This window comes from Crocodylus porosus, unplaced genomic scaffold (assembly GCF_001723895.1).
Source record: "Crocodylus porosus isolate Cpor-Errol unplaced genomic scaffold, CroPor_comp1, whole genome shotgun sequence".
Classification (NCBI taxonomy): domain Eukaryota; kingdom Metazoa; phylum Chordata; order Crocodylia; family Crocodylidae; genus Crocodylus; species Crocodylus porosus.
The window spans coordinates 27,005,353-27,027,170 of NW_017728921.1; the positions used below are offsets into that span (position 1 = coordinate 27,005,353).

General features: G+C 42.1%; 1 protein-coding gene across 1 annotated transcript in view; it reads right to left on the reverse strand.

Moving 5' to 3' along the window:
• Nucleotides 1-21,818, reverse strand: part of MED13L (mediator complex subunit 13 like) — a 418,263-nt gene that overhangs the window by 28,364 nt on the left and 368,081 nt on the right. Inside the window, exons 18-25 of the mRNA XM_019539346.1 lie at nucleotides 20,777-20,956; nucleotides 18,702-18,925; nucleotides 15,826-16,018; nucleotides 13,786-14,236; nucleotides 10,837-11,056; nucleotides 5,680-5,868; nucleotides 4,669-4,892; nucleotides 2,869-3,011 (exon numbers count right to left, since the gene is read on the reverse strand). Coding sequence (XP_019394891.1) covers nucleotides 2,869-3,011; nucleotides 4,669-4,892; nucleotides 5,680-5,868; nucleotides 10,837-11,056; nucleotides 13,786-14,236; nucleotides 15,826-16,018; nucleotides 18,702-18,925; nucleotides 20,777-20,956 — 1,824 coding nt within the window. The remainder of the gene's footprint in view (nucleotides 1-2,868; nucleotides 3,012-4,668; nucleotides 4,893-5,679; nucleotides 5,869-10,836; nucleotides 11,057-13,785; nucleotides 14,237-15,825; nucleotides 16,019-18,701; nucleotides 18,926-20,776; nucleotides 20,957-21,818) is intronic.

Below are 21,818 nucleotides of genomic sequence, written 5' to 3' on the forward strand. Positions count from 1 at the left end.
GGTCTATGAAACTTCTGCCCCAGACCTCTTCCAGGTTCAAGTTAAATCACAGCTCTCCAGCATCCCAGCATGCTTTTCAGCCCTGGGCTGTGCTGTCTGCTCCAGCAGAGAAAGGTTAGGGGGTAGGGGGGGAGAGGCAGGGACTCTTTCTCCCCCTTCCTCCAGGTAAACCCCAGTTGGGGTCTGGAGCCATGGAGGGGGGTTAAACCCCACTTCCCCCGAGTATAGACCTGTCTTGCTGCTAAACTTACTGAAACTTACTGCTGTCTGCAACTGTGGACTACAAATCCCAGAGGCATCTGGAAGCAGGAAGAAGAAATGATGAGCAACCCTGCTCAGTTCTGCTTCTATGAGTCTGGACTGCAAATCCCAGAGATCTCAGGGGCAGCAGGAAGAGGAAGTGAACATGCAACCCATGCTGGCTACATGCCAGAGAGCTGTGTTTTAGTGCCTCCCAGTTTCTGGCTTGAGCCACTGCAGGCATGTGGGTGCATTTCTTGAATCAAAAGTAAATGCGAGTCCAGTTGTTTCTCAGTTTAATTTCTGCAGTTTAGCCTAAACTGCAAAGACTGAACTGATTCAGCCTCAGGCTTTTTGACCATCTGTACTTATCCCAAAATTCTATCCTCACAAAACAGTCTGGAGGAAACCTCATCTAAGCAAACTGACATTCACAGGTGAACTAGAGGAAGGGAACTGTTGATTTAAAAATCCAGTTCTTAAGCTGTCCTCCTTCACCCAACATACTAACTCCTATTCCTGTGGTTGGTAACTTAATCACTAACCAAGTTAGAACTCTTGCTTCCTGTTAAGGCCACATGTATATTCCTCCTTTACATACATTAGCTGGAAGACGGTAGTAAATTTCAGCTGCCTTTTTGTTACACTGACTGAAGCATCAGGTTTCTAAGCAGGTGCGCTAGTTTACTGTACAGAAGTGCAGACTCTTCAGTTTTAATGTTTTAAAATTATCCCCAAGCCCACAAATCTGGGATTGCTTTGAATGTGTTAACACAGCAGCTACATTTGCCTTTGGTGACTGATCGAAGAGGAACACACATACTGCTTAATTGATCTTTTTCCTCTTGTCTAAATTATCTTTGTGCTCCAATTCAATAGACACAGCACTAAATCCCTTATCAGAGCCCTAACGCTCACTCTGATTTTCACTACCCAGTCACCCATGCAAATCGGCATACAAAACAGCATCCTGATTCACAGGAGACGGTATGGAGCTCCTTTCAGAAACCACATATGCTCATAGTAAATTAAGAGGGTGAATTGCTGTTGAGGCACTCCTCTTTCAAACCATGTGCTTCAAATGTGTAATTTATCTCCCTGTTGGCTCAATCATGAGATACCTTGTCCTCCGAACAGAATCATCCACATGGCAGCATCAGAGCACTGCCTTATTGCAAGCCTCAAAACCTTACTTTTAAGACTGCTTCTGGTAATCGTTTCTTAAATGTTATAATAACATCTTAGTCCATTACATTCACAAGCCAATGCGGCTTTACTTCAACTGAGAGAACAAAGATTTATACAGAACTGTCATTCAGTTGGATTCCAAAAGAATTATTAATCTAATGGTTTATAATCCATGAGCTACCAAAAACATTTCTGAGAGCTAACATTTTCATTTGATTTTCCAGAAAACCAGCAATGTATGAGAAACCGTACATTTCTATGAATTTACAAAATGAGATGACCTGCAATCTTACCTCAGCATATTTTAGTAACACCATGTTATTTGATCACTCTTTTATAATCCTGATCTGAATTTCATCTAGATTACTGAACATATTGTTCAGTATTCAGTAGCATAAGTTTCATCTGAAGTTTTACAAACAGTAATTCAGTACTTACTACTCCACTGTGGCAGATACTATGGGCCAAAGCCTTATTTTACATACTTCTAGGGTCAAACTTACACTATGATACTGTATTACAAAACCCAATATACTACAGAATACTTCAGTCTAGTATTACAACTCTCTTTATGATTGTTTTCATTATTGTGCTTTCCTCATTACTGCTAAACTTAAAACTGCACTGAATTACATTAGTTGCTTTATGCACTATAGTAGTAACTTTTAAATATGGATTCAAGACTGTAAAAGCAGATACTACAAAAGGAACTAGGTATTCTAAAGTGTCTTGATCTGTTCTGTCTTACCGGCGGAAGTGCCCATGTAGTGTGTGGACAGGGATAATGCTTAAACCTTTTTAAAAGCTGTTTAAACAGCAAGCAAACAAACATACAAGCCAATTTAAAACTGTTTAAACCTCCTGAAATATTTCAAAAGTATACCTAGTTAATCAAATATCAAATTATTTTGAACTGGTCCTCCTTGAACCTGTTCAGTGTCATGTGAAACCAAGTTTCCCATGACTAGTGTGTGATCACTTCTCCAGGCATCCCATGCTGCACCGTTCCTCACTGCCCCAATCCCTGCACAGCAACTGGCTACTCTGGCATGCAGTTTGGTATGCTCCAACCTATGTTGCCTGCACTTGAACCAGTCCTGTTCCAGGCAGACTTGGGCTGGGAGAAGGGAGAATGGTTGTGGGGGTAGAGAAGATCCCCTGCTTCTGGGTTACCAGGGTTCTGGGTGCTCTGAGGGGTTACCAAATGTCTCTGCAGCTTTTAAACAGCACTATTACCAAGGCCAAAGTCAATTTGACTCCATTCCTGGTACCTGATGTGGAGAACCCTGGGTAACCCCACAAAGCACCTAGTACCCTGGGAATCCAGAATCAAGGATAACCGCTCTACCCACCTGGCCACCCTTCCCCTCACCTCATATCAGCCCATTAAGCAAGTCTTATACCTCCACTTAGCTCAAAACAGATTTCAAATTTTCATACCTTTCAACTCGCCATGGCCTAGTCGTCCAAGTCGCCCAATTACAACTCTCCAGGGAAGTGATGTCATTTGTACTATCCCAATGCACCATTCCCACAGCTTCTGCAGACCAATTTTACGTGCAGACAATTTGCTCCTCCTTGATCTAGAGATAAAAGGAGAAAAAGAATGGAAATGAAATATTTTCAGATTTCTCGTTCATATTTATTCCATTTCTTACTACCTACTCAAATTATTATGCTGTCCCCATACCTACAAAAATGAGTTGCCTCACAGTTAGATATCAGAAACTGGTAAGTTTTTTTCATCTGCTTTTATTACTAGTACTGCAATAGTACCCAAAGATCCCAGTCAAACTGAGGATTGTACCAAAAGCACTTGAAGGTACTCTGTAGGCATTCATAAAACAAAACTAGAACTTCTTTCCTCTGCGCTTCATAAGCTGTGATAGAAACCATCATTTTAAGAGTAATTCCCATCAACTGTAAGAGAGGTTACTATATAGTGGGTGCATCTACACATGCATTTGAACTGGGATCGATTTACTTGCTAGTAAACTACTCATGAGTTAACACGCCTGGGCAGGGACGTGGGAGTGGATTTGCTGCTCCTAGCAGCAAATTTGCTCCCACTTCCTGTGGCTCTAGAATGAGCCCTTTCTGCCACTGGGGACGCTCTAGGCTTCCCCTGGGTGCTATCCCAGGAGCTGGCAGGGAGCACCTGCCCTTGGGGGGCTACCTGCTGCTGGGGCAGGGACAATGTCCCCCTACCCCAGCAGCAGAGAGCTCCCAGCTCTGGCTCCCTGACTGGGACAAGTGACTTGGAAAAAGCTGCAGGGGAGGAGCATGTCCCAGTCCCCTGCCCTGATCTGCTGGTGGGACAGCTAGCAGTTAGCCCCTGACTGGGACAGTTCCTAGCCCCGACTCTGAAATTGAGAGGGGAAGGGGCTGGAGAGCCTGTTCCCTGATCAGCTCTTTAATTGAACACCTAAGTAAGGAACAGGCTGGAGAGCCTGTTCCCCACTCAGTTCTGTGAGTATGGAGCTGGATGGGGAACAAGCTGGGGAGTAGGTTGGGGAGCTTGTTCCCTGCTCAGCTCTGTGACCGCAGAGCTGGATAGAGAACAAGCTCCTCAGCCTCCACCAGCAAGGAGCTCCCAGCACCATTTCCGCGACTGTGAGGCCGATGCTTGGAGATCCTTATCATCCAACGCAAGCTGTTGTTATTGCTAGATCCTTATAAGGATCTCCCAGCCTGAGCCCCACAACCACAGAGTTCAGGTTGGGAGATAATCTCCTAGTGCTGGCCCCGCTGTTGTAGAGCTGGCACTGGGAGATAAAAATCTCACAGCCCCCCATTTCTTGATCATGATGATGGAGTGGGGACTGGGAGATAATGATCTCCCTGCCCCTGCTCATCAATCGCAATCATGGAGCAAAGGGCTTGAAGTTCCCTGCTGCCAGGGCAGGGGGACATAGTCCTTGCCTGGCCTTCAGTGGCAGAGCCCACCTTAGCAGCAGGCAGCTTCCAGGGGCAGGGAGCAATCTTCCGCCCTCTGGTGGCTGGCTGACCAGGAGCAGATTTGCTTCTGGTCAAGCATCTACGTGTGCACTACTGTGCAATAACTACGTGCAGTGCATCCTTACTTGCCGTTGCAAGCACATTTGCAAATACATCCTTACTGGCAGTAAACTAAGCTACTTCACAGTAAAGTGTCTCATGTAGATGCACCCAGGGATGTACAAACACAGTGAAGAATAAGAAATATCAACCCAGACTCATACAAAACTTAAAGGTTTTTACCTATTTGGCAAATCAATATTTACAATGCAGGTTTCCAACAGTTCACCATGGAGGTCAGTGCAGGATGCTAGGAGCCAGCGCTGGTCATGGGACAAACAATATCCAATGAAGAGCACGTTGTATTTCTGACTGGCTTCTCCAAATGTTTCTCCCAGTTCAGTTTGTTTGTCTTTGATGGGTGCCAATATAAAAGGAGGTGAGTAGAGCTGGATTGCACTGGGTCGCTATGAATAAGGTCAATATCATCATCAATACAGCTATTAAAATCGTGTGCCAAAGAATATATAATATGGATTAGTGATACGCATGGAAAAAACATGAAGATAAAATAGACAGAAGCAGGTGCAAATGCTTTTTTGTAGGAATAATTTAGGCAAAGTGGCTGGAAAATGCGTCTCCTAGGTCTAAAATGCAGCATTGTTTCTGTACAACTGGACATAATACCAGTATTTACTTCTGTGTCTCAGCTACTATTCTCCATAATTTTATAAACATACAGCTCAGTGTTTTGTTTTCACTACATAAGGGCTGTTCAACTGGCTGCCTGAGGGCTGTATGCAGCCCCCAAGAGATTAACCATGCACCCCTTGGGTTCCCAGTACAAACACTACTCCCTTAACTGCTCTCCTGCTACTGCTGTCAGAGTCTCCAGGCTTCTCCTCCCTCCTCTAGCTTCTACTTTCTACCCCTGCTCCCGGGGGTAGAACAGGGCAGGGCAGGGCAGCAGTGTGGCCCATGGAGCTGAAAAAGCCTGTTGCTGGCAGGCTTGGGGGACCCTGGGGCCTTGGCATGACAGTGCCAATGCAGCGTGAGGAGGGCTGCCGTCTGCACTGGGCATGGCAGCACATCAGAAGTTGGACACCCCTTCACTATATCATCATCTCTAGTACCTTGAAAAGAATCAGCTGCTGGCTATTCCAAGTATTTCACATGCTCACTCTTTCTGATTTCCAAGAACAGTGAATGCATTTCTTAAACAGGACTCCTTGGCCCCCCAGTACAGGTACTAACCTCTGGGTTCTTGAGGGTCATCTCAATGCTGGCAGCAGGCCCAAAGCCAGTAAGAGACTTAATATGGATCTGTGTGGGCAATGGTCTTCTGCACTGGCAGTACACTGAAAATGCCAAAGACTTCAAGTGTTGAATGTAGAAAACCTGCTCATCCTTCATTGTCTGCAGCATGTACTGGCAAGGCACAATCTGTACATTTACATAAAAAACAATAAAAATCAGTATTAAAAGCTTGTTTCTCAACCCCAAAAGTATACCACAAAACAACTCAAATTAATGTTTATTTAGAGTGCCCTTCATTAATGACTTAGAAACAGAGACTTTCTATGTTCGTTCTCTATTATTTATTATTTCTATCATGGAAGTGACTACAAGTTCCTGTCAGGATTATGGCACCATTTTGCAAGGTTCTGTGAAAACACTATTTATTTTACATAATTTATTTCAATATTTAAGGATGTAAACTCTCAAGAGCACTTTAGAAAAAAAAATCCTGTTGTCTGGCAGCTCACGACTGCCTAAATGCTGTGAAATAAAATTATCTGTGTGCTAAACAAGCAAATGTATTTAAAAATCTGGATGTGTTGAATGACCAGCATGTCCTACTGCATATTTCTCATGTTGACGTCTTCACAAATGCTACTGAACATAAAATGGAACGATTGACCCACCCAGGTTTCTACTACATTTCAGGTCTCATGTAGCATTGGCCTTACATTGTACTTCGAAAGGGCATTTGACTAATTATGTATGTTTGCTCTGTGGGGAGTGCGCTATACAAAGAGCCTATTGATTGGTGGGATTTAAAAAAATGCCCTAAGACGGCAGGCAAGTTTTTATTTTTAACTTTACAATGAGTCAATAAAACCAGGATTGCAAAGTACACGTCACGTTCGATCAGATCACTAGCTTGTCTGTAAGGGGAGGACAAACTTTACTCCAAGCTCACTAAACGTATGACAGTAAAGGTAGACTTAAACCAAAAGCCTATACCCAAATATTTCCAATATACGCAAGAGTTTTTGGTTTATATCTGACTTTCTGGATGGCCCTACCAAAATCCTGGAAGCCTGAGAACTCTGATTCAGAGACAGCTTTCCAATTGCCATTTAGTTTAAAAACAAAAAACAACTATGCTTCATTCCAACTATAAAATAAATCTGGAACCACTAAGTCTTGTGATTTGACAATCACGTTTGAGATCCGGGTTGCCCGTGGACATGTGTATACCTCCCTCCCTCCTTCTCTCAAACATCTCTTCGCCATGTATTCCATTATGAAACTAGCCCCCTAACTAACATGGGGTTGTATGGATGTTTGCTGCAGTAGTGTGTTTTGCTAGGAACATGTAGTTTGGTAAAGGACTTTTACTAAAGCCTATCAATGAGAGAGACAAGGAAAGAACTGTGATTTGACATTACCAGGACCCACTTCTTCCTCTTAAAACTATCTGCTGTATCCGTAGTCAAATACACAGATCATGGATTGGATGCCTCAGCCATTTTCAGACTCACCGACAACTCCCGTTTACTGGAAGACTGTCCTCTTATCGAGGGACTGCTGTCACACTGAGTTTAGTTAAGAGAGTGGCATCTTTAGGGAGGTAAAGCTAAACTTTCAATGCATCAATTTGTGAGATAAAGAGGTCCTGGCTCTTCTATTCTTAATTAAATAACAATTATGACAGTTGGTACTGCTCCTCTTATTTTGTTCATTTTAATTTCTCCTTTTTTGTTTTAAATGTTAACTGCTGCTCCTAGGACTCTGGAATTGCTGCCTTTACACAGAGAGCTGCCTTGTGAGATAACTTGTGCCTGCAATGCTAAATGGCATTGCTATGACCCACATAGTGGTTAGTTGCACATAAAGCAGTGCAACTAACCACTCGTCCCTCTCCCCACCCAGTACTGAAATGTTTCTCCAGAAACAATATGGACTTCCAGTGATGAAGATGACCATATAAAATTTGAGTGGTTGAGTGATTTAGTGCCAACTTGCATAGCAAGTACAGGAGAAACAAACAAAGAAAATGGCCTTTCAGAAATAGAATAAGTGATTCAAAAAGCATGTTTTAAATGAAAATCCCTTTTATATTCAGAACTGAGTTTACAATGTCTAAGATAAGATCTTAGGGGCAGAGGCTTGTTGTTCACTAGGTTAATACAGTGCCTAGAAAATGGTTCACCCAAAAAATAGACATCAGAGAATAACAATAAAGCATGTGATATCTGTAGTGATGACCATCTGAGCATGTAGATAGATATATATTGTCTGCCATGTGTAATTACTACTTTTTTTTTTACAATGCGTAATTTGTTTAGCACAGTTTTAGTAGAAGGCTCTTCTCTACTGTACTGCAATACACCTATAAATATCTGCTTGGTTTTTGTATTTTAAATAATAATATTCTATATACCACACAGCAGCAATGGAGAAAAGGTGTTGTGCGAAGTAAATTCTGTTACTTTTTATTTAAAGAGCTGTCTGCTGTTTTGACTTTCATTGGCAAAATGTCATAAGTAAACCGCACTTCAGGTGCCCAGAAAATAAGCATGATGCAGTAAAAACTGGCAAGCCCATTAATCATTTTACATAAACTGAAATCTAACTGTACTATTGATCTTCAGTAGCACAGCATCTTTTCACATTTCAGTCATTGAAATGAGTATGGTTTTTTGTATTTATAATTTTTTTGGTTGGGCCTAAATATTTCCTTGGAGTCGAACAGAACAAAATACTCAACTGTGATACTGATTTTATGTCAAACCTGTTCTGGTGATAGATGACTACAGAAATCCTTTAATACTACAATACAAATAAAGTAAAAGGCCAAGATTATTAGAAGTGACAAAAGTATTTTGTGCCCAATATATGACACCTTAATAGAATGCAATTGTCAGAAAGGAATAAGAACCATCCTTCTGAAACACAGGAACCATTTAGGCCCCAAGGTGTCAAAGATATGGCCCCTGGGCTGCACCTGTACACAGGGCCATATTATCCGGTCCCTGGCACTGCCCATGGGTCTTGGAGTGACCCACAGGCAGCATGCAGGGTGCACTAGATGGCCTTGCACTCTGCAGGCTCTGCCAAGCTGCGCCACACAGGCTAAGTAGCACAGCAAGATTGAAATGCAGAACCAATCTGTGGGTCTGGTGCAGCCCATGGGACCAGATGAATTTTGGCAGCCCTGATTTAGGCTATCAAACTGAGGACTGAGAAAAAGACAAGCTGCTTTTGAAAATTATGGCAGAAGGTTTCTGCCTTTTTTCATGTGCATGTGCATACATGTATATAACAAGCTTTCTTCTCTTTGCATTCACTGGCTTACTCTGGTTTCGCATATATATTATAGTGGGTGGGTCTCTGAAAAAGATGTACGTAATCCATGGCAAGTGGTAGCAGCAACGGGCCAAGTACTGTTCATGATGATACCAATTTAATCCTTAAATAATTCCACAGTCAATAACTACTCCTGTATACAAAGAGTGTATGGCAATATATTGTTAAAAATCAGGTAGTAATAGAGTAGCACACCTTATCCAATGTAATGCTTTAGATATATGTTAATACATCATATGCATTAAATAATATGTTTTAAAAGTGAATCTAATAAACAGGCTGAGACATAGAACATACAGGCTAGGGACAGACATTCAAAAAGCCTGAGTCTGAACTGATTCAATCTTTGCAGGTTAGTCTAACTTGGCTAGGCTGAATCAGTTCATAACTGTACAGACATCCCAGAAATGCAGGCACATGCCTGCAGTGGCTCAGGCTAGAAGCTGGGGGCATGGGGAAGCCCTTCCTTCCCTTCCCTTCCACAGTGCTGAGCTGAGGGGGTGCATGGCCAGGCCATAGAAGGACACTTTGAATAGGGAGGGGTCCCCCCACCCCACTTCTGACCAGCCCAGTAGGAAATTGATAACACAGTGTTAATCACTCCATTAAGAAAACAACAGAGGGGCATTACCAGCTATCTGCTGATGCTGCCTTTGTCCCATCTGCCACAGCAGGGACCATAGCCAGCACATGGTATGCTAGCTAATGATGAGAGGTGTCTGTGTAAGGCAGAGGGGATGGGGCAATCCCTGCTTAGCAGGGAGTGGAGAGGGGAGGGTGTAAGCAGGGGGAGGCCAGGCAGACTCCTGCAGTCTCTGCCAAGCTCCAGCCAGGGAACAGAGAGGAGCAGAGATCCCCAACTAGTCCAGAAAGCATTCCAGGATGCTTGAGGAATCTGGTTTAACTTAAACGAGCAAGAGGTCTGGGACAGATATTGCCTAAACTGGTTTGATGCAGATCAGTTAAGTCTGATACTACATCCAACCAGGTTCATCTCAAACTTGTTTCAGCCATTTTCCAGCTGGTTTATGTCTACTGAACATCTGTTCTGTTACAAGCTAAACCAGTTTCTGATCACTTAAACTGGTTTATATGTAATGTCTGTCCCTAGCCACAATGTACAATCTTTCTGTAACACAATGCCAACACATACTATAGGCTAAGGAACCTAAACCATTGTTAGAAATCGTTTCACAGAGAACACAGGTGCTGGACCATGCACAAAAGTTTTATTTTAAGAGCACTAGAACACTATGTCTTTCTTAGCTACGTTTCCTGCATTAAGTCGCAACTAGGACATTATTTTAACATCGCATCGTATATACTCGCACACCACACGGACCTTCTCTCTCAAAAAACAGCCCTCCAAAATTGGGGTCCATGTCTTAAGCAGGGAAACTGATTTCTGCACCAGAACAGAAGCATGGGGACACTCTGAGGGCAGAGTGCAGTATGCAGTATCACAGTTAATTTTAACACTTTCACCATTGCTGCCAGTTTGGGATTGGATGCAATGAGGTTAAAGCTGTAGTTTTGACTGAGCAGTAGTGGTCAGGTTTAAGTCAGGATCTAGCTATGACTGGAAAAAACCTTTCAATTTGTTCTCCCACAATAAGGTGCATGACCTATTTTGGGAGCATGCCATAAGAAAGGAAATACAGCACTCTGTACATTTAATAATAATGTTGCAAACTTCACATTAACCATGTGCAGTTCCTGTCTTCCATTTCACATCGTTGTCTCCTGCGGGTAGGAATATTATGCTATGCTAAAATGAGTCTGTAATGTAAAAAAAATGGAGTGAACAAGAATTACCTGGAGAATGAAAGAATTCCTCATGTTCTCAGGTAAGTTATCCAGCATTTCTGTGTAGCATCGCATCAAACTTAACAGCCAGAAATTGGCTGAGGCAGATTCCTCATCTGCGGTGTAGGTAAACGGATCCACCATATAGATGACAACTGCTGGAGGATAGGCATTGCTGTCTGCAGATTCTGGCTCAGTGGGAATTCCTATTCTCTCCCTCTCTGTAACACTAGAGACATACCTATTGTTAAGTGCAAAAGCAAATTACAATTTTTCTTTTCTTCATGTTGCAAGGGCATGAGAAGGTAAACAATGAGTCAGAAGGGAGGACCATTGAGTTCTTCTTATATTTATTTAGCATATGCAGCTTTGGAATATTGTTTCAGCCATCTTAAGGCTACCAGGTAGCACAGTAAATGGACATAAGTCCACAATGTGGAACATGGTTTGAACGTGTCCACAAAGGCATTTGTTGTCACTGCAAATCTCCACTGGTATAGGTTTGAGGCACAGTGACCCTATCCAATTTGAAAATGGTTGAGAAGTACCCAATAACCGCGTGACCATTTAAATCCTGGTTGACTGACTGTAGGGTCAGAGACAACTGGTGATTGATTAGTGCTTGTGCTGACCCTTTTTTGTGCCATCAAATAAGTAAAGAAAAGCTGAAGGGTTTTGAAAGGGTAGACCATATTGGACATCTTCAGGAGACCTGAACTATTGGTGGGTTGAATATGTCCCAATGCACTGACAGCATAGGATTATCATGGAGTCTGGCTAGTACGTTTACTTCAGCAACTGTGCAGCAGAGATGAGGGGGAGCAACGTTACTAAGGACAGGTAACCATGAAAGTGGAGTGGGGTGCAATGTGCCTGATACAAGACACATTGTAGCATGCAGTGGGGTGTCCACTAGTACGCTGTGTGATGAACGAGTCCATACATGGGCACAGTATTCTGCAACTGAATAACACAGTGCAAAAGCTCTCGTTATACTGACAAAACAGAACTAAAAATGCAGCCCAAGAATAGTCACTGATAAGGAACTATATCTCCCCACAGGAGTACACTATGCCAGCATACTTCCTAAAAATAGTTTGTTAAAGATATTTTCCAGAAGACTAACACAATCCCACTTAATAGACCCAGAATAATCCAGCCCTGAGAAAATGGCCTAGTACCATGTCAGTAAATGACAAGATCTTATTTTTTTACTTGTACTCACATATGCATAGTTTTTTAAGCTGAAGAAAGGTACCTGAATGATGGTGAATGGGACTGTGTGCCCACAAAAGAAATGCCACGTAAGTAGTGATTTTTTTTCCAAGTGCCTCCCCCGTGACCATTAGCAACCAACATCCACATGTGATAAAATAGTCCAGATGACATTTTTTTCTGTTTGGACTGGCAACTAATGCCAGCCACACTGAGGTATTCTGTGCAAATCACTGAAGTCATAGCAGCTTCAACCAGGGCTGGATTAGAACTTGTCACTTAGGAGTATGTATAGAAGCTGTTTTTTTCACCATTTAAAGCGCTTTAGTGCTGTAACTTAATAGAACTGCACAGCTTTACAGCATTTTAAAAATAGGTACAGCACTTTAAATTAACCCTTGTTAAATAAAGTATTAAATTTGAAGCACTCTATTTTACCGCACTTTAGCAACATATAGTGCTTTAAATAACTTCTGTATTCTGGTTAAATTTCTGGTGATTTTGCCAGTAATCCATGGGTTTTGCCAACTTGGTTAGTGCTCCCTGGCAGTGCCTGGTCCCAGCAAAGGTAAGGGGGTGAAAGGGACATGCTGCGAGTGGGACACACATACACATACATGCACACCCTGAGACCCTGCATGTATAGGAGGGGCCAGATGCTTGGATATACTATGGGTAGGACACATGCATGCATACCCACACATGCCCTCCACCCCCACATTCCCTGAGACCCTGTGTGGCTGGGAATCGGAGGCTTGGAGCAGGGCTGGGCACATGTGTGCATGTGTGTGTCTGTTGACCAGCCTTGTGGCAGATGCAGTGTTCACTCCCAGTGATGGGGACATGCCACGGGTGGGACACATACACATGCTTCCTGAGACCGTGCCTGGCTGGGGACTAGATGGTTGGAGCTGGACTCTCAGCCTGGGTAAGAGCTGCTGTCTGGCCTATAGCAGAAGTGGTGCCTGCTCCTGCTGAGTGACAGCCTCTCATCCCAGCTCCACCTTCTTCACTGATCTGCTGCTGTCCAGAGTCTGCTGCAGCCCCAGGAGACTTTGGAGCACTCCCTGCTACCTAGCCTGGAAAGTACAGGGAGCCTCAGAGGCCTCTCCCCACCAAACACTGTTCTTCTGTCATGTTTAAGAGCACTATAAAGTTACAGTGCTATAAAAAGTGCTCTAAACTACAGCACTGTAAAACATGCATGGAGCACTTCTGTACACACCTTAAGAGATGAGAGTTCCATAACCTATTACATTTACCTATAGCCATTTATGAGCAGAACACCTATTTTCTAATGTTGTCACTTTCCTACTGAAAGCTGTATGCCCCTAGCAGACAGCATTTATAAAATATTCCTAAGTGTTTTTCAACATTTTAAAGTGATATTTGGTTCACTGCTATTTATGATGGCTAACAGCACCAAGCTGCTTACCCCTCTATTTCTGAATGTGTTCTAAATAATAAAAAACACTCACTAGTTTTCACTGGAGGGTTGTTTACTAACAGAAGATATTAAATAAATAACAGCAGTACTATATTTTCTTTTAGTCCCTAGCACCCCACAGGTGGCATCTATTTTGTTAGGTAAGAAAAACACATGAGTAAAATACTGGGCCTATTAACATTCCTGTAATTTCAGGAATTTATGAGAGGCTTCAGGCACAGGAATTGTATGGCTGCAGGATTATAAGGTATGAGATTGGTAATGCATAGGCTCACTAAGATATTGTAGTAACTTACCCTTCTTGTCCTTCTTGCTGTGATTGCTGCTGTGATGAATTCTGGCCAGATTCAGCGTCTCCACCAGAACCTGTGTTCCCCTGGGGTCTGTCTGCAGAATTTCCCCCAGTGCTGGTGTTCTGTCCTGGACCTACACTTCCACTAAACCCTGAAGAAGAGGTAGTGCTCATCTGGTTAATGCTGGGTGTTGAGGAAGATGCCGACAACTGTGGCACTGGGGGTCCAGATGCTGAACTACTTCCTGCTGCAAGGTTAGTGTTCCCACCACTGGGTGTGGAATTAAAGGAATTGCCTGTTGGTGGTGCCCCAGGAGCTGAATGACATGTTGAATTTGGGGGCACAGATCCACTGTTCCCAGGTATTGTTTGTCCTTGGCTTGCTGATGCTGGGGTTTGGTATTTAGGTGGTAACAATAGGCTGCTGTCAAGCTGCAGAGTAGCTAAGTAAGGTGCTGAAAGTGTATAAACAAAAATTGAGGTTAATGATGACATATCAGTTCTAAGCAAACAAAGCGCTGTCAAGTCATACAATGTCTTTTAGATTTCTAGAACAGTTGTAAGGCACACAAATATTAAGATAATATAATTTCCATTATAAATATTTAATTGTTCAATCAATTATGCAAGGGGTGCCTTTTAACTAATGTAAATCAAATGTCTCATACAAAGAACTGACTCTGCAGAGTTCCTGCAGTGTGAGGAGGAGGGAAAGAGAATCAACAAGACTACTGGCATGTGCCATTACTTCTTCGTAGATTGTGCTGTAATAATCATCTACTTGTGGCTGCATATGGCATTCACCTTTGCAAACTGCTGGATGAATTATTTCAAAGTTCACAATGAGAATTCAACAAAGCATCTTTGTCATAGCTGAAGTCCAAAGGCCATTTTTAGGTGGGCTATAATACTGGTAGATTTAATTATTGTAACTCTTTAGGCAACATCACGAACTCTGCCTGTGGTACGTCTCTGGCAGTGAGTGTGGAATGCCTGTCACATCAGGTAGTACGGTAATAGTTCCATCTAGGTACGTGGTAAATGAAGACTAAAAGCAAAACAAATGAGGTAGTGTGACACTAGCAACTGTTCCAGACACATAAATCAGGTTCTAGACCCCTTGTGCTTCTCTCAAACATAGGGATCACCAATCAGAGAATTTAAAGGACTATGCTATCTGGAGTTATTTAACAGCCTAATGTCACTGCTACTAAGTTATGGCAGAGCCAGACTGAGCCAAAGTTTGAGGGAGCTACCTCCCCCTGTTCGCTCATATAAAGCAGGCCCTGTTTCCCAACTGAGAACAGCTAGGCTGGAGTCAAGAATGTAGAGCTCAAATTAATCCAAAGCTGCTTTAATGCTTCACAATATAGCCAGATTAGTACAGAACTCCCAGTCATGCTCCAGCTTCCAGGTTTATCCCCAATCTTCATAACTCTCAGAAATCTTCCCTTCTCCAGAGACTCTCAGCAGACTCTAACATGGATAGCTACTTTCAGAGCAAAGTTGATTGCAGAGTTGAATTTCAAGACTTCACTGAAACTGCCTGACCAGTTCCCCAGCGGTGCTAAATCAGAGCACTCGACACATGTATATCTCAGGTGATCAAAACTTGGGAGCAAGAAAGCAGCGAGTGTTCCTAAGCCCATTGCCAATCATGCTGATCACACTCTCTGTTTCCTTGTGCTCTCTGTCTGTGTGTTTCTGTATTCACCTCTTTTCTTTTCTTTCCTGTGGCTAGGCCTATTCAGTTTAGAAAAGAGATGCCTGAAAGAGGACATAAGGGTTTAAAAATACTAAAGGGTGAAAACAAAGTAAATAGAGATTTATTATTTACTCTCTCACACAATCTAAGAACAAAGGGTCACAAAATGAAACAAGTAGGTAGTAAGAATAAGATTAACAAAAGGAAGCTCTTTTTCACTTAGCATGTAATTAAAATGTGAAACTCTGCTATCACATGTACCACTGTACCCCTCCCCCACCCCCATAACTCTAAAGTATCTACTGAAGCCAATCTTCTACCCCAACCAACGTCACTCACCTAGGTGATGCCGGCAGACTTGCGCATAAAGTTTGAGTTTGGAATGATTGTCACACTCCTCAGTACCCCAAGGCTGGTTAAACCATTCGCTCACAAGTTCATCTGTCAGCTTTTGCGCCACAGTCTTTCCCACCCGCATGATTCCATCACGTAACACTTTGCAGATCGGTTTGTGCTGGCCAAGCCTACACATCTGGAGGGAGAAGAAATACTTGTAACAGAACAAAATCAATAACTTGATATGCAGACTACTTTGTGGTCTCATATCCTCCTTCCAAAGCCAATACAAAACCTGCCAATTTTTAATAAAAAAAAAAATTGTAAAAACAAAAGGCTCCCCCTGTTCTTTGTCTGTTGACTTTACTTACGTTTACAGTCAAGGTAAGACTATAAATTACAGTCTTCCTTATATATTTTACAGTATACACGAGGTCCAAGAAAAAAGTATCTGGCTTTATTTCTGAAATCTACAGTTGGTTAAAGTAACTTACTTCCTTACAATCCTGAGATGGCAGGCCAGGATGAAACATGTTGTACAAGACACTCTCTACTAAGCCATACTGCATTTTAGTGGCAAGTGGAAGAATTACTACTATTTTGGATTGGAAAGTAGGCACACTCCAAATAAATACCCCTCACCTCAAAGTGAACAGAAGCCATGTAAGTATAAGGATCAGTTTCCCTTCCTCCCCAACCCTCCTAAATTCAGCAGCATGGGAAGAGAGGAGAGAAGCAGTGGCACCGCTCAGCCCATGGACTCCAGAGCTACATGAAAGCAGGGGCTGAATGCTACCACCATTCATCCATTTTCTCCTGCTGCTTAATTAGAGGGGTGGGGGTGAAGGAGAGAGGGGAGGCATGACCAGCAGTAATGTTCACCCCCTGGGCTCAGGGCTGTATGAAAGCAAGGGATCTGGTCAGACCCTGTGTCAACCAGCCAGCGAACTCAGAATGCTCTCTGAGCTCACTGGCTTCCAGGACCTTGGCAAGGGAGGGCACCCCTTCAGCTGCGTGGTGCGTGCAAAGTGAGCTCTCTTCACTGTACATGCACCACACAATTAAAGTGGGAGTGGCCACATACTCCTTGACACAATCCTGGATCTGCCCATGTAAGCAGCATTTTCTTTTTCCCCTCTGTCCAATCTATTTGTAAGATCTCATTCCTCCAAACAATATTCCTCAGTTGAACAAATCCTGTCATTTTTTACTCTACCAGATAATGTAGTGTAATGGAGCCATTTGGAGAAGAATGAGTTTTTAAAAACCTTTTTTCATGGTAGATCTGCTCCAGCTCAAGTATATGCCCATGTTGAAAAGGTAGAGTTTTTCCCACCCCCCATACAAATGAAGCAGTGTCACTCTACAGCAGCACTTCTTTGGGACTATAATTAGTAACAGCTATCTCTTATTTTATTGTTAACAGGTTCTACACTTGCTTAGGATTATTTAAGGTCTAATCTATTCTCTTTCTAAACACGGTGTCATATTTTAAGATGCATAAAGTGATTCAGAACATAGGACCAATCTTCTACAAAGGAATCATATTTAATCAGTTCTGGAGTATGGAATTAGCTTTCACTGTGCATTCCTATATTTAATTCTGACTTCAAAAGAAAAGGCATTTCTGTATTTAGAAGAAGAGATTTTTAATGGTTTTCACTATATTTTTACTGATGAACGAACGTACTAAAAGAGTTTCTTGAAATAGCACAATCACAGCCTGTACAGCACTGCATTAAACATAAACATTTTTATCTGGGTCATTTTAGCTGTTTACTTTGGCTGCATGTTCCTCCTATATAAAATCACTGAACGTTTTGCCAGTTCAGCTTTCTCAAAAACCTGTGGCATCACTCGCTGATTATGCAGGTGAGTGGTGAGACAGGGGGTGTGTAGTGTGGATATTAACACTACGAATAAGATGGAGTACCAGCCAATGCAATCTTTGCACCTGGTTGGGATTTTTAAAAGTGCTCAGTTTTGGTTTATTTCTAGACTTACAACATTGATCCCAATGGGAAAACAGGCAAGTGCTGAGTGCATCTGAAAATCTCACTGACACTGCCTCTGTACCTAATCACTAAACAGACCATCTGTCCACTATGGCAATTCAATTGACTAAGTTGCAGTGCTACCATTGGTCCAAAGGTTGCAACCATACAAATGTGACTCCTGAGGATCTAAGAATCTGAAAGAGAAGAGATCAGCTTAATTACTATGGTAAATGTTTGCTGCTTTGCTCCAAAACTTGCAGTTTAGCAATGCTCATCCCTCACTTTGCTCATTCTCACTAGCTACTTCCCATCTATTGCCATAGGCTGACAAAGATTGCGGAAGTAACACTGGATGTGTGAGAAAATGCAGGCACTGCTGACCTGCACAGTAGTTTCCCAGATACACTTCATGGAAATCTGCTACAAGATGCTGCCCTTTTTTTGCGACTTTCCAGACTTCTCTAGTTTTCAGACCATGTCTACAATTGTTCCTTCCATGTCTACATTTTGATGCATCATGCTGTCATTCTAAGAGCCAATTTCAGTCTTCAGATGGCCTTTGATTTTAACAGCAGTTGCAGTTAAGGGTTGATCCTAAATTTTAAATCCTGAAACTTGCCTTAAATGGACATTGATATGGTAAGGACTAAGTGTTGCTTTATTAGGTGACATTTTTCCTGTCATTTGAAAGTGGAGAAAGACTTCTTAAAGTGAAATAACAATAATTTAAGCTACAGTATTTCCTTAAGACACTTATGCTACAAACAGAAATTAAGTTTAAAAAGACCATGGATTTGTCCCAGTTACGAAAATGCTGTAACATATCACAGTTGACACATGACAGTTAAAGCTAAACACTTCATAGCAATTCCTCATTCTGACCTCGTATACAGCGCTCAAGTCCCTGAAGAAAGTTTTGGCTCCATCGAGCAAGGCCTCATTTTCTGGACACACCACGATATAGGCAACATCCCGATGGCCCCCGTATGGGTCTAGCAAAAGCCTCTCCCAAAACGGCAAGGAGAATGGAGAGATTGTCAGAAAGTCCTTGTCGTAACCCACTAGTAAAGTGGGGATTGGAAGAGGCTCAGGAGACTCTTCAGAACCTAATAAAAAAAGAGTAAGCAGAAACATTGTAAGTGTAAGGCATTCTGGTCCAACACCAGAAGAACTTTCTGTAAATGAATTGTGTATGAAATGTGAATCAGTACCTTTCTTGCCATATTTGTTTTCCAAAGGCTTTAACATATTATGAGCATCAGGCATGATGCTGCCATAGTACGTATTAACAATGTCCTCCCACAGCCCTTTCCCTCAGATAAGGGTCTTGAATTACAAGGCAGAAAGATTTTATACTTATAAGTGTTGTAAAATCAGAGGTCAGTCAGCTGAAATAGAGATAACCACTCCGAGGATCAGTACTATAATTCCCCTAAAAGATTGCAATAAAACATCTTCTAGTGTACTATATAGATTCTGCCAAAATTTCAGGGCTCTCCTGAGTATTGAACTCATGGTCTTAAAAAGAAGAGATTTCACTTCGTCTAGATGATATAACCATATAATAACCACATTTCACATGTGTCCATTCAATTTACAGAAAAGTGATGACAAGAATTCATGAAAATTAAATTACTATTTCTTGCTTTAGTTCCTGCTGGCTGTGCAAAATCACCAGCTGTAATGGGTCAGCAAACTGGAGCTCTCAAAGTGCAGGAAAAATTCCAAAGCACTCACCACCACATGTGAAAGGATTATCACAAAGCTGAAGCTGAGCCCTCAGGCAAATAGTTCTATTAGGGATTATACCACTTAAAAAGAAAAAGTCTCCTAGCTTGCTGGTGCTTGAATAACATGAGCGCAAATGCACCTTGGTAATTCTGACCACTATAATACAAAAAAGTATAAAACCAACATTCACTAACAATTGCCATACCTTTACCACAGGTATCTCCAGTTCTACAGCAGTAGGAACCAATCTTTTCGGCAAGTGTGCTATAAATTAGCTCTGCCCACCCCGTCCCCTCCCCGAATGCCACCCTGATCCCTTTCTCTGCCCAGACTAATGTTATACTTTCTGTTCCCTGCCCCATCTCTTGCTGTACTGCCTTCTCCCTTGGCAGTCTGCTGCATGCCACACATAAAAACTGCCTGTGCCATTGTGGCACATGTGCAATAGGCTGGCCACCCCTGTTCTAAAGCATCATGGAATTGGGACAATTTCAGTTACAGCATGTAGTAACTGCTGGTAAATCTTACTATACACTGTAGTTACAAATGCTAAAAGGCTGAAGGTATTGCTTATGTGAAAGAGCAGAAACAAAATAAGAGAGCAATTACTGCAACCTGTCACTGCCCAAAAAGATTTCAGCATGATATTAAGTATAAGTGCAAGGAAAGTAGAGAAGTGAAGCACTATAATAAGATTGTACGGACATGGATTAATATAGGATTTCAAATAAAATGTGAGAAAAAATGGCAAAGGGTTAAACGATGCTTAAAGGGCAACCATTAGTTTGGATTTGTGTAGTCTGTATTCCATTAATGAATATTCTTCAGTGATAATTTTAACTTGTAATCAGGAGGTCTGTAATGCTGGATATATTATATAAATGACTCAGTATCTTATAATTAGGGCTCTAAGTTTATTAAGCAGTTTCACTGCTTCATGTTGTTAATAGTACTTAATATGCACTCATGCTAAAATTTAATCTAGACAGGGATATTTAACTCCACCCAAGCTATACAGGTGTTTATATAGAAATGGGGTCAGGATCCTTCCTTTTGTGTACAAAGTCTAAGAAGATAACCCCCCCACACTAAGTTATTCAAGAGTATACTTCAATGGGAATGCTATGGGAAATTATCTGAGGAACCAGTTGTTCTCATGCATTGTCTAGCAAAGAACACATTCAAGTGCACATCTGTAAGGAATGCTGCTTCACAACAGACAGTACCATAGGTTCCCCGTCCGGCCATTTTGTGGAACTGTTGCCAAGTAAGTGGTCCCTGCACATGCTGAATATTTTCCCAGGTCCTGCCTGTCCGCTTCTTCTGGATAGCATCCTGAAGAAACGGCTGTAGGGATAGCAGCATGCGCACGACATCCTGGGAGGACAGCATGCTGATGTCCAAGACTGCAAATGACAGAGGCATGAATCATACTTCCAATAAGGACACACTTTAAGGTGGCATAATTGGTTGGCTTTTATTCTTTTATGTTGCCATTCATTGCGTTCACAGGGCCTGCACAACCCTATAATTAGCCTAACAGAATTTCACATGCTTTTATGAAACTATATTACTAAGCTTTCTATCAAGTTCTTTTCAACTATCCTTCCACAAAATTATTAGCTAAACCATAATGACTCACTGCAAATTTGCTAAAGATTAAAAGTTCCTTAAAGCTCCATAAAGTAATCTTATAATAGCACAGCCCATAAAAGATTGAAAGTACTTCAGCAAATATGTACATTATATTTAATGCACAAATTTACATCTTTCCCAGCTAGCTACATTTCATGAAGGGCAGTCTCCATACTTCCTGCTCCAAATAAGCCAGAGTCCTCCCTAAAGACAGCTAGAGTGGACTCTGTTTTCATGCCTACTTTCCTCCTTTCCCCTGCTGGCACTCTAATTAAAGCACCTGCAGTATCACATGTATTCAGCATCCCATCCTTCACAATGGTGGCGAGCTTTACAAGTCATTTGGCGAGCTTTAGTTAAAGCACCCCCACCACCATTATTGAACATGGGGACGCATGAATATGCTAATTAGCACGCATTGGAGCAGATCTCTGTCATGTGCATAGGTGCCCTTTATGACTCCGAAAAGCCTATAAAATGCTAAAGCAGCAGCAAACTTACTAGTACCTTATCTACCATTTTCCAAAGCCCTGCAAACTGTATTTTCTATCTGGGTACCTCAACTGCCTATAAAATTTTCCTTTCCCCCTCAATGTTAAATAACTACCTTAAACATGAAATTACAAAGGGATT